The 14,437-nt window shown below is 39.9% G+C and overlaps 1 protein-coding gene across 1 annotated transcript in view; it reads left to right on the forward strand.

Annotated features, from left to right (window-relative positions):
- LOC126419451 (uncharacterized) overlaps positions 1-14,437 on the forward strand; it is a 1,200,562-nt gene that overhangs the window by 803,939 nt on the left and 382,186 nt on the right. The window contains exons 4-5 of the mRNA XM_050086638.1: positions 1,499-1,670; positions 7,519-7,749. Of these exons, the coding sequence (XP_049942595.1) occupies positions 1,499-1,670; positions 7,519-7,749 (403 nt within the window). The remainder of the gene's footprint in view (positions 1-1,498; positions 1,671-7,518; positions 7,750-14,437) is intronic.

Genomic DNA, 14,437 nt, shown 5'->3' on the forward strand with positions numbered 1-14,437 from the left:
GAATTTAACGTGCCATACAAAAATATAAGTAAATATACTACTGGCCACTAAAATTGCTATACCAAGAAGAAATGCGGATGATAAACGGGTATTCATTGGACAAATATATTATACTATAACTGACATGTGATTACATTTTCACGCAGTTTGGGGACATAGATCCTGAGAAATCAGTACCTAGAACAATCACATCTGGCCATAATAACGGCCTTGATGCGCCTGGGCACTGAGTCAAACAGAGCTTGGATGGCGTGTACAGGTACAGCTGCCCATGCAGCTTCAACACGACACCACAGTTCATCAAGAGTAGTGACTGGCGTATTGTGACGAGCCAGTTGCTCGGCCACCATTGGCCAGACTTTTTCAATTGGCGAGAGATCTGGAGAATGTGCTGGCAAGGGCAGCAATCAAACATTTCCTGTATCCAGAAAGGCCCGTACAGGACATGCGTTATCCTGCTGAAATGTAGGGTTTCGCAGGGATCGAATGAAGGGTAGAGCCACGCGTCGTAACACATCTGAAATGTAACGTCCACTGTTCAAAGTGCCGTCAATGCGAACAAGAGGTGACCGAGATGTGTAACCAGTGGCATCCCATACAATCACGCCGGGTGATACGCCAGTATGGCGATGACGAATACACGCTTCCAGTGTGCGTTCACAGCGATGTCGCCAAACACGGATGCGACCATCATGATGCTGTAAACAGAACCTTGATTCATCGGAAACAATGACGTTATGCCATTCGTGCACCTAGGTTCGTTGTTGAGTACACCATCGCAGGCGCTCCTGTCTGTGATGCAGCGTCAAGGGTAACCGCAGCCATGGTCTCCGAGTATATAGTCCATGCTGCTGCAAACGTCGTCGAACTGTTCATGCGGATGGTTGTTGTCTTGCAAACGTCCCCATCTGTTGACTCAGGGATCGAGACGTGGCTGCACTGTCCGTTACAGCCATGCGGATAAAATGCCTGTCATCTCGACTGCTAGTGGTACGAGGCCATTGGGATGCAGCAGGCGTTCCGTATTACCCTCCTGAACCCACCGTTCCATACCCTGCTAACAGTCATTGGATCTCGACCAACGCGAGCAGCAACGTCGCGATACGATAAACCACAATTGCGATAGGCTACAATCTGACCTTTATCACACGAGGCATCACAACAACGTTTCACCAGGCAACGCCGGTTAACTGCTGTTTTTGTATGAGAAATCACTTGGAAACTTTTCTCATGTCAGCACGTTGTAAGTGTCACCACCGGCGCCAACCTTGTGTGAATGCTCTGAAAAGCTAAACATTTGCATATCACAGCATCTTCTTCCTGCAGGTTAAATTTCGCGTCTGTAGCACGTCATCTTCGTGGTGTAGCAATTGTAATGGCCCGTAGTGTACAAAATCCTCTTGCCATGTGATCTCCTTGCGAGCGAACACGAAAAAGTGTTTTGTTATAGTGGACAGCATTTGTGATGTTGCTGAGAGTGTGTGGTGTGTGTCCGCAGGAAGACATGCAGCAGCTGCAAGTGTCCGCGGGACGCGCACGACGTGTACCACGAGGAGTGGGTGAACGTGCGCGAGCGCCTCGGCTTCAAGCCCGACCGCCTGGAGCCGCGGGACCGCTCCATGAGCGACGGCTACTGCTGGGTGCCGCCGGGACTGCATTCCACGCAGCAGGTGCGTAGACGACACACTAGTGAAGCTCCAAAGCTGACTGCCAAGCCCCAACATTGCCCTTCACAGGTAACTTGAGTTTTTCATTGCGGTACGTTGATAAGAACACAGCCAGATTTGAATCCCAATACTTGTCGTCTTTCGAGTACAGTGCAGTAGTCGATCCCATTTTGTGCACAGTATATCGATGACCGAACCGGTCGTCTTCTTCAGGTGCTGTGAGCTGTTTCGTTACGAATGCACATTATACTGTGCACCAAATGGAATTGACAATTCGACTTTACACCAACAACTGCACCATTAATTAATCGTGGCGAGAAAGCCTGAGAGCTCATATTGTCATTATTTGTTACGAAACTGAGAACAGGGTGAAGTACGCAATAACAACCCCAGAATTTGTTTTTTAATGTGAAATCTAGAACCCAGCACTACCTGGATATTTATTTATCCCAGTCTTATGTAAGATAGGAAAAATGAATGAAGTCAATCTACAATGTGAAAATCATTCTTTGTTAATTTACAGGTACGAGGCGCGTTTTTTAAGTAAGTCCGTTTTGAAATTAAAAAAAGACGTGCTAAGATATCTCAATAATTTTATTTTTACATGAAAGCCTGTACCTTAATCTAGGAACTGACGCCATTACAGTCTGATTCTTCCTTGTTTACGTTGTGTACTGAGTGTTTAAGATGCCTCCGATATTCCTGAGTCCCGGCGATGTGAAGTACGGGCTGTTACAAGATTTCTTAATGCTAAAGGCCTAAAAGCGACCAATACTTATCTTGAAATCTGTGCAGTTTACGGAGAAAATATTATGAGTTATGGAATGGTAAGAAAGTGGGTGAGAGCATTTAAAGATGGCCGCACAAATGTGCATGATGAACAACGGAGTGGGCGTCCTTCGGTCGTTAATGGAAGTTTGGTGCAGGAAGTGGACAATAATGTGAGAGAAAACAGACGCTTTACGATTTTCTCCTTGCGGGATGACTTTCCGAATGTTTCTGGTAGTGTTTTGTTCAAAAATGGTTCAAATGGCTCTGAGCACTATGGGACTTAACTTCTGAGGTATCAGTCCCCTAGAACTCAGAACTACTTAAACCTAACTAACCTAAGGACATCACACACATCCATGCCCGAGGCAGGATTCGAACCTGCGACCGTAGCAGTCCCGCTGTTCCGGACTGAGCGCCTAGAACCGCTAGACCACCGTAGTGTTTTGTATGGCATTGTGACCGAGCACTTGAATTAGCGAAAATTGTGCGCACGTTGGGTACCGAAAATATTGACGGATGTGCACAAAACCAAACGTTTAGACAGTGCATTGACTTTCCTTGAGCGGCACCACAACGACGGTGATGATTTCTTAAGCCAAATTGTTACGGGGGATGAAACATGGGTGGCCTACATCACACCAGAATCAAAACAACAGTCCATGGAAGTTGAGCAAGGGCATCGTTTTGCTGCAAGACGATGCCCGTCCGTATGTGGCGAATCAGACCAAAGATCTCATCACATCTTTTCGATGGGAAACTCTAGATTATCCTCCGTACAGCCCCGATCTTGCGCCCAGTGACTACCATCTGTTCCTGCACATGAAGAAACCCCGGGGCCGTCAGCGTCTTCAAGACGATGACGAACTCAAAGCAGTGGTGATGCAGTGGTTAACAAGTCAGGCGGCAGACTTCTATGAGGAGGGTATTCAAAAACTGGTACAACCTTATGACAAGTGCCTCAATATTATGTAAAAATAAAATTATTGAGATATCTGCTTTCATGTAAAAATAAAATTATTGAGATATCTTAGCACATCTGTTTTTAATTTCAAAACTTGAAAAATACGCACTGTATTTTAAAAGTATACATTCAGTACATTAATTATAAAATAAAATGTTATTTTAATACAATAGTTGATTCTACACAATATTTTTAGTTTTCCCACCAGGTGAAAGAATACATATATTCTTAGTTTACCTCTCTCCTGAGAAAGCAACATAAAACTGCCCACAGAGGACAAATTGCAATCTCTACAGTACTTGCTACGGCCACCCCCACTACTAGGTGTTAAATGTCAATCAGCGCTTTCATTAGTCAGTTTGTTGCTTATATAACTAATTTTCTCTGTCCTTTCACACCCACACATCCCATCCCCATGACTATGGGTGTTAGGGCACCCTTACCATAACAGTATTTTTCCAGATAGTAAACCAATGTTCCAGGGGCTCAGGTTTATACTTACACTTCATCATTTTCACAACCCCACTTCCACATATCTACTTACAAATTTGTATCCTTGTCTTCCTAATCCTTAGGGGATTAATAGAAGGTGGCTGGTTGTACATTCCTAGATTCCTCATTAAAGCTAATTCTTGAAAGTTTCTAAGAAAGCAGTTCAATTTCCTATCTGGACATTCAGATTTACCTTTCCTGTGGTTTCCCTACATTGCTTTGGGAAATACGAGGCTTTTTCTTGTGAAAAGGACATGGGGTTTTCTTCTTCTTTCTACACCAACCAAGCTAGAGCATTAGCTTTAATGATTTCACCCTTGACAGAATATTAAAACCTAATTTCCCTTCCTCCTAGCAGAACTTCACAGTTTCATCATCTCTGCCCACTGATGTACTGATATAGTAATAGGATTCAGAATACTCTTACTTAAGTTGCCTATTTGACATTATATGGGACTTACATGACATTGAGAAGAACTGTTTGTCACTAAATTTATGCCGCTGATGTGTGATACTGTACACCAACAATTACGTGAAAGGGTTACCTGAATTTCTACAACCTGAACTCTAATGATCAAATATGTCAGCCATACCTAATGTTCTCCATAATTTTTATAACTTATGTTACATTTAACACTATGTATTGGAGTTTGGTGAGTAAATTTACTAGAACTTGGCATATTTACATTTACATAAATATGAGTTTTACCTCTGTACCCTTACCTGTCATTCTGTTTTTCCTGTTAAGTTTTCTCAACTGTATGCAAATGATGAAATTTTATTAGAATCTCACTGTGCAGAAATACCAGCAATATAAGGAATAGGACAGATTGCTACTCACTGTAGTGGTGACATGTTGAGTTGCAGACAGGCACATTGAAAAAACTGTTATACATTTAGCTTTCAGTCAAAGCCTTCTTTAGTAAAGGAGACACAATGACACTACCATTCACACAAACAATCACACCTCGCACACGTGACCGCAGTTTCCAGCAGCTTGGACCAGAATGAAATTGTCATCCAACAGAAGCAGCAATATGGAGGGGGTGGGTAAAGGGGTAGCAGGGACCGGTGGGGCACAGGGAAGAGCACTAGTGGAGCATGACTAGAAGTAAGCATGACGAGACTGCCACTAGGTGCAGCATCAGGGGAGAGGGAGCTATGGGGCGTGGAGATGGGGGCGGGGGGGGTAGTGAGAAAGGAGAGGAGCAGGGAAGGGGAAAGACAGGCCAATGCGATAGCAGAGGGTGGCACACAAACAGGGTAAGGGGATATTCTTAAGCAGGAGGTGATAAGACCCATGGGGCAGAAACTGTATGGTGGAGGATGTGTTTTTCTGAACTGTGCAGATGGGAGTTACCCTTTAAACACATTATCCCAGCCTCACTCTAAGGTAACCAACCCACTGCCCAACAGTTTCCTCTCTTGCTGTCCTGTCATTTCCTCCTTATTCACAACCCCTGACCCTCTTTGTGTGCTACCCTCTGCCAATGCAACTGTCTTTCTTTCACCTTTGCTGCTCCCCTCCTTTCCCACTCCCTGTGTTCCCCCCTTCCGTCTCCGCCTCCCTGCCTCACAGCCCTCCAACACTATGCCAGGTGGCAGTGCTGTCGTTCCTGCACGCTCTGCCAGGCAGCACTCTTCTCTCCCCCATCTGTACCCTGCTATTGCTTCCTCTTCCCTGCCACCTCCTGATAGCTACTTTTGTTCAATGTGACAGCTGCAGTCCAAGCTGCCAGAGATGGCACATGTGTGTTTGCTTGTGTGAATGAATGTGTGTGTGTTTTCTTTTCTGAGGAAGGCTGTGGCTGAAGGCTACATGTGTAAAAGTATTTTTGTTGTGCCTGTCTGCAACTCAACGTGTCACCTCTACAATTAGTAGCAATCTGTCTTTTTCTTTTATTGTTGTTACTCAAACTTGGAGTTTGCATCGTTTGGTTTTACAGATAAATGTACACACACACACACACACACACACACACACACACACACACACACACACACAGAGAGAGAGAGAGAGAGAGAGAGAGAGAGAGAGAGAGAGAGAGAGAGAGAGAGAGAGAGAGAGAGAGAGAGATTAGAATTAGATGTTATGGTGGACTAAGGAAAGGATGGGAAAAAGTGCTGCAGTGGTTAAGACACTGGACTCATATTGAAATACCTGCTTGGTTCTCTAGATTTAAGTTTCATGAAAATCAGTTAAGGCAAATGCCCAAATGGTTAATTTGAAAAGGATACATCCAATAACATCTTCCATCCTTCCCCATTTTGAGCATGTCTGTAATGACTGTAATCTCTTCCTAAAAAAAACCTTTGTTTTCAAAACACCCCATAGAATGTGCATTGTTTGTCCCATGCTATACATCCAAGCATAAACAAGTGAGGGCACAGTATGTCAACATCATAGACATGATTTTTGTCAGACTGAGACAAATAAGAGATTTAACTACAGTTTCAGTGTGGAGTGATTGTAGGGGCCCAAAAACTTGAGCAATCTGTTGGAGATATTTCACAGAAGTCATGTGTGCTCAGATGTATTTTCAGTGATGCTACTTTGAAGAGGAAATGTCACGGAAGTACTAAACCAGATTATTGTTCTTGGTGGCCTAACAAATTGTTAAAGACTACGAAATTCCCAGGCATACTGTGTGAAGGAGTTATCAGCCACCCTTTCATAGTACTTGTGTTCTAACTCACTTACAGGGGCCAGTGACAAAACAATCATGAAGAAGCAAAAGGAAAGAATATGTCGCAAGGTGTGTGGCACTGAGAAGCTCATGTGTGGATCTGGTAAAACGTATGGTGACTGATATGTAGTTGAGTATCACATGTCAAATGTGCAGGAGTTCTTGCAATGTCTGTGTTTGCTGTTTCTGGGGTTAACTCACAACACTGCTTTTGGTCCGTGCCGGACCGAATGTGTGGGTCTACATAAACATTTTTGGCAGTAACATATTACTAGTATTGCAATAAAATTTTGGATTTGGGCATTTTCTGTACAGGTTAATAATGCTCCTGTTCACAAAGCAAGGGTGATTGCATAATCATTTGAAGAAAATAATCCAGATTTGCTTAACTGATGTGAATATCAGTTAAGCTTGTTCCAAAAACATAAAAAATAAATAATCTCCATGATTAAAGAATAGTATAATTTATTAAATCCCTAGCATGTTTCCAGAAGATCAATCATTGAAACAGTAATTAGCAAAAGGGAGTCCATAATACTGGTAACATGGCAGATATCTTTGGAAAAAAGACTGACGGGTAATCAGAGAGTTCTGGCTCTATAATGTGTGTTCAGTAGATGAAATATCCCATTAGATACTTTGTTATGTTTAGTGTTTGAGTCATGTTCCCTACATCCAGCTTCAATTCAAGGTGTGAGAAACCCAAAAAGAGGAAAGCCATATGATTTTACAGTTACAGTGATTTTCTGGTTTACAATTCATATTTTTGCTGAAGTAAATGCATACATCAGAATAAATTATCTTAGCAGAATGGTAGACTAGAGTTGACTGGACAGTATCCCAAAGATGCTAATAAAATTAAATTTTACACTATTCACAAGAGGCATAAAAACTTTAGTTAAACTGTTACAAAAACTAATCTAGCTCTTATGTTTTGCAGATTGAGAAATACTTCTCAGAGCTGCCTTCTGAGAAAGTGCCAGAGATGGGAAGTGTGGGTGAAAAATATCGTGACAAGCAATTGGTGCTGCAGCTGCCCAAGCAGGACTTGGCACTTGCTTACTGCAAGCACGTTGAGACACAGCACCATGCATCCTATGAGGACTTTATAAGTGCTCGGAATGAAATTGCTCTCGACATTGGATATGTTCGTGAAGCTGGTGCCTACACGGTATATTTATATTTTTATATGTTCTGATGCACAAATTCCATATTGATAATATATATTAAACACTTTTTTTACATGAAATTAACTATATTGACACATACACTACATTGCCATCTTTTTATGTTTCTAACAGTTATTTTCTTTCAGGATCACATTGTGTTATTTATCTGCCATAATTTTCAGATTTTTTATTTTTATTTATATTTATTTATTTATTTATTTTTCAGTGCAATGATTTTTGGTCACAATCTTCTCTCACATTAATGGTGAATGAGGCTTATCTTGGTCAAGAAAGACATTTCACTCACTATTCATTTATATTGTTTTCATGGTTATGTAGGGTTACAAAAAAAAAAAAAAAAAAAAAATCTGTCCACAGGCAGTACGCCCCACCTCTCTCTCTCTCTCTCTCTCTCTCTCTCTCTCTCTATCTATCTATCTGTCTATCTATCTATCTTTTTGAGGTATGAAGTGTAGCGTTGGTATCACTGTGAAAGTGACGGAACAGGCCAGAAATAACTGTCAGATCTGTTTTTTAAGCTACTTTGGCTCAAGGTACGAAAAAAGGTGTTGCAAATGCATTTTCTGCTGTGTTTCTACATATCTGTTGCTGGATAATGACAGCACTTCTGTTAATTAGTTGATCTTTTGGTGTCTTGAAGCAGGAGCAGCACCACTGGAAAAAGAGAAAATGAAATAGAGGGGAAAGCCAGCAAAACAAAGATCTCCTGCCCTTTACTTTATTATATAGGCTCTTATTGTCTCTAAGTGCTGCATCAGAAATCATTTATGGAAATTGTATTTCTCAGTGTGATTTTTTTGTTTTCATTGAAATTGCAGGTAACCTCCTCTTACAATCACTATATATGAGACTCACCTTTATCATCGTCCATTAAACACTGAAAAATCAAGGATGAAATTTTGATAATATTATGAGAAAGATAGATTGCTACTTGCCATATGGTGGAAATGTTGAGTTGATTCATTTATCTGGCTCATATCCCTCAGTTTTAGAGTGGGTGCCTCATTAAATGTCCATGTGTCATTGTTAAAAGTCAGAACTGTTTTTACTCAATGGTTGTAAACTTCCCATTTTAGATTCACAGGAAACTTGGATTTGAAAATGTTGTGTAGTTTAGCAAAAACACAACAGGCTATTTTCACTCATATGTTTATTTCTTTTGCTGTACATCAGTTATTTTCTTAAACTGGTCTAAATACAAAAACACATTGCTCTACTTTCAAACTTCCTTGGTTAAATGTTTCCATTCATTGCTGAACTGGCTTTGGACTACAGGCAAATAATACAATGTCATCAGAGAAAGGGAGATTATAACACTGCCATGAAGGTACTGTCACATTCATTTCTCCAGTCAGCCAGTCATTTATGCTCCTTCAGTAGCATATTGTGATGTAGACAAAGGATTTAAATGGCAAAAACTATTGATAGATCTGAACTGTATTATTTATTGTTGGAATTGTTTCTTTTCCTAAAACCAATATAAGCTACAATGTAAGCTACACTTTAATTTAGAAAAACCCCACTTGCCACCAAACATACAATTAACTTCTTCACATTTTATCTTCAGGTATACTGTAATGTGGTGTGAATAATTAATTGAACATAATTTCAAGATGGGTGCAGTTTTATTCTGGTTGCATTGAAATACACACATCTTACTGCATCTACATCTCAACATCTACATCTCTACCAACCAATTGGGGCTCATTCAGATATTATGAACAGTGCATGTGATAAAAGTACAACAGTAATCCAGAAATCATCGCCAGCAGGCAAATATTATCTTTACTGCTGAATACAGCTTAACTAGCTGTTGCTTATCATTAGAGATACTCAAGAATTCCTTTAAAAATGCCAAAAAATGGTAAATAATATGACGTGAGGATGCCAGGATCTGCCAGTAAGAAGTACTCCTTCATTATTCTTGAGGTTTAAAGATCTGAAAACTTCCCTTAGGACTGCTGAGAATAACCTGGCAATATGCAATTTCTGTGCCTGACTGCTCTTACATTCTGAATTTCTCACTATCCTGATGAAATCAGTATAATAATACAGACTGACCATTACTCTGTTTCTGAAGCGTTGGTGGTACAGGTATTGTTGAAACTGCCTCAAAAGTTTTCTTAGTATCTATATCCCTGCATGTGTCATTAACTACTGCTATCAGGATTTACTATTAATCCACAGAAACAGAAAATAAGATTTGTTAGTGTGTCAGCTACCTGTCTTTTTAAAAAAGAAAGACATACATTGAAGGCAAGTTTTAGAAAGCATGTATTTCAAATAAAGCCATGGACTCTTTTTGCCAGGGTTTTCCTGCACCAAATCAAGAACATGTTTTCACTTGATAATGGCCTTCCATGTCACTGAAAGTGATATGCAATCTAACAGCCAAGATTCAAGTTGTGGAGTACTGTTGTCAGACAATACATAAAAAATGAGAGCTAACCATGATAAAAAAAAATACTCTGTTCGACTGGTAATAAAGACAGTGAGAATAAAATACAGGGGAGAAAAATAGAAAAAAAAATTTAGAAAATTAAATAAAATGATAGTAAAAAAAATTACAAGATGGTGGGACATGCTGACAGGCTGACAGAGAGTTATAATACAGACTAAAAGGGGAGGGGTAACTAAGGCTGTGAAAGAGATAGGAGAAATGAAAAGGAAGGGTCCAGCATAAGTCAAGGTCAGGTGGCTAGTGAGATCAGAGCATACGTTAGGGAGTTAGACTGTGTATCGTGAATTTTAAAGCAGTGGTACACTGAACATTAATTTGGGAGGAATGGGATTCAAATTACATTTCAGTTCTCCATGTTTAACTCATACCACTGACTGCCAATCTCAAGATGATTCCTTTTAAAAGACTGAAACCTATTTCTTCCCCTGCTCTGATCCCGTCTGAGATTATGTCAATTAAAGTGGCCTCCTCCTCAATAAAACATTAAACCTAAAATATTAGTTTTGTCCCTATGGATGAACTGCTGTTGGGGGCAAAGATCCACATGATCTAAGTAAGAATACAAGTGGCTAGATCCCTGCTTTTACATGGAATAGCAACACTGACAATTTTGTAGTGTAATACAGTTTGTTAATTTGTCGTTGGGATGTTTTACAAAATGCAATTGGACATACACTGTTATACAGAAGAAAACATAAAAATATTACACTGTAGCTGCATTACAATGTTTTTCTGTTTCACTCTCGTCATACTGTCATTATTCCACTCATTCTAAATTGTTGTTTTTCCTTCCATGATTTTCTCCTACAGTCTGCTGTGTAATTTTTGTTCATTTATTATCAAATTACAGTTACAGATTGATTGTTGTTGTTTTGGCTATGCACCTTAAGGGGGGTTTGATGGAACTCTGTTCCTGCTGCTTGCCAGGTATCCTCTTCTTTTCAACACAATTTCTGCATTCCAAGTCAGTGATAATCTGCCTTATGCACTTATATTTGGCTCAGCCTCTGTGATTCTTTTCATCTACCATTCTTTTGAGTAATATTTTCAGCTGTAATAATGTAACTAATACTGTATTATGTTCCCAACATCTGTCTCTCTGTTGCATTACATTCTTCATTAGATATTTTGTTCTCATTGACTCATTTCAGGAGATCTTCATTTGTTAACCTGTCAGTCCATCTACATTCAGCACATTTCAAAGTGTGAAAATATCATTGTCTATACTATATTATTAATCTTTGAAGGTTGTGTTGTCATTATAGAAACTTCTTGAGTTGACTTTATTGTAGTATTGGTTATGCTTTGATGGTTTTGACATATCCTTCTAGGATTGTTGTATTTCTGTGATGTTTTAATAAAGGTTTCATGTTTAAATGACATTTGGTGTCTTATCAACATGGTAGCAGTCATGCACAGTTGATAAAATTTTCATGAAGTGCAACAGTTGTAGCCAATTTTGACAATAACTCAACATTCTAGAAGTGCAAAAGATGATACAGTTGCTGATGAAAGACACCAAACTGAAAAACTCTCTTGTGAAGGAGAACCTGGGGACTCATAATGAGAACTATTTTTAGAGTATGACAACATCTTTTACGTTATAAATGGGGCAGATCAGGCTGGAAGCAAGCAGGCAAATTTACAAAACTAATCTTGCTAAATGAACAAAAGATAATGCAAAAGCAAAGAGACAGCTACTTCTGTCACTTGAGACCAATCCTGTTCTTTGTATTGGGGAACAAAAGACTACCAAAGACATTTGGGATGAGCTGCATAAGATGTACATTGTTCGCTCAGCTGAAAACATTGATCTGCTTAGACACAAATTTCATAACATTGTTCGGATGGCATCTGATGGTATACAAGGACATCTGGTCCAATTTGATAAAGTACAAACACAACAAGTTGATCAATGATGGCAACCTTTGTGCGCGATTTTTGAAAATTTTGCCCAAAGAGTTCAGTTTCATTTATATTACAAGGCACAGTTTACCTGTTAAAGAGAATATGTGGAACAAATCACAAACACAATGTTTAGATCATGAGCTGAGAATAATAGATAGTGATGATGAAATTGTTGCTACAGCAATGATGCAAAAAATGAAGATTAACAAACGGTGACAAAGGTGCAATTGGACTTCATCTGAAGCAGATATGTCAAAATCATCTTATTATAACAGGACTGAAGATGGAAAATGGTTTTCATTAGGTAAAGTAGCTCGTTTGTCAAAACAGCGTAAATCAAATTTGGTTTTTTACATGACAATTGATCAGATGAGTTCACTAGAACAGTGTGCACAGATAAAATAAAAGACTGTGCTATGTTGTCAGCTTGTGTTACATATGTGGGACGTTCAAGAATTTGCAGCCCCAAAGATACTTCAAAAACTGAGAAGAAAGTTTTAATGATGAGATGGAACAATTTTTCTGTAGATGTAAACAAACTGGACTTTGTTGAGTGGTGCATTGACAGTGCTGCGACACATCACATAACAAATCAGCATTATTGATACACTAGGCCTGTGCTTTGATAGTGCCATTCAAAACAATAGGGGGTGCAAGCCCCTTCCACGACAAACACAACTACACCGCAACACCACTGCCTCCGAATTTTACTGTTGGCACTTTGCACGCTGGCAGGTGATGTTCACTGGACATATGCCATACCTGCACCCTGCCATGGGATCGCCGCGTCATGTACCATGATTTGTCACTCCACACAACATTTTTCCACAGTTCAGTCGTCCAATGTTTACGCTCCTTTCACCAAGCGAGGAATCATTTGGCATTTACCGACATGATGTGTGGCTTATGAGCAGCCACTCAACCAGTAAAACCAAGTTTTCTCACCTCTCGCCTAACTGTCATAGTACTTGCAGTGGATCCTGATGCAGTTTGGAATTCCTGTGTGATGATCTCTAGAGAAGTCTGCCTATTACACATTACGACCCTCTTCACTTGTTGGTGGTCTCTGTCAGTCAACAGATGAGGTCAGCCTGTCCACTTTTGTGCTGTACATGTCCCTTCACGTTTCCACTTCACTATCACATCGGAAACAGTGGACCTAGGGATGTTTAGGAGTGTGGAAATCTCATATACAGACATATGACACAAGTGTCACCCGATCACCTGACCAAGTCCGAAGTCTGTGAGCTCTGCGGAGTGCACCATTCTGCTCTCTCACGACGTTTAATGACTACTGAGGTCACTGATATGGAGTACCTGGCAGTAGGTGGCAGCAGAATGCACCTAATATGAAAAATGTGTGTTTTGGGGGTGTCCGGATACTCTTGATCACATAGAGTAACATATTGTGCAAAAAATTATATGAAAGTTTTCAGTAACGCAGCTGAGATAATACTGACCTGTCCAAAATTCAAAAAGTAATACTGGTATTGAGAACTACTGTTAAGAAAAAGTAATGCTAGAGGAGGGTGTCCTGTTACACTGCGTCAAGCAAGACACTAATAATATTGTATCCAAGCATTACAGGTTTGATCTTCCTACTCATCCGCATTAACTTACATTTTTCCATTTTCAGGGATAGCTCTCATCGATCACACCAATTGAAAATTTTGTCTAAGTTGCCTTGTATCTTCCTACAGTTACTCAACTTTGACACCTTACCGCACACCATGGCACCATCAGCAAAAAACCGCAGATTGCTGCCCACTCTGTCTGCCAAATCATTTATGTATATAGAGAACACAAATTCTACAGTTTCCATGAGACTGTAAGGCAGTGAGAAATTCAGAATTGAAAGAGGAGTTAGATAAGGAGATTTTATATATCCAGAACTATTCTCAGGACCTTAAAATAGAGAAACGACATAGAGAATAGAAAGTATCCAAACAATTCTCATTTTGATACTTCCTGGCTTTGTTTCACTGATGATATTGTACTGTTTGCCTGTATTGCAACTGGTGTTCTATTAAAAATAAAAGAACTTAATGCAGCAAGTTTAAAAATAGTGTTGGACATCAGTTAAAGTCAGACTACACAAGCACTGTTGCTAAAGCTGGCAGGTATTATGGTAAACCCAATACAAGAACAAAAATACAACACGTATTACAGTTACACAGTCTAACTATCTTTCCTACATATAGAAAAATACTCTCTATTTTTGCGACTGATTCTACTATCAGCTGCATCTTGGGAAAGTGAGATGAGTTGTTAGCTATTCCATGAAAACTTTCTGTTGCTTA

This window comes from Schistocerca serialis, chromosome 9 (assembly GCF_023864345.2).
Source record: "Schistocerca serialis cubense isolate TAMUIC-IGC-003099 chromosome 9, iqSchSeri2.2, whole genome shotgun sequence".
Classification (NCBI taxonomy): domain Eukaryota; kingdom Metazoa; phylum Arthropoda; class Insecta; order Orthoptera; family Acrididae; genus Schistocerca; species Schistocerca serialis.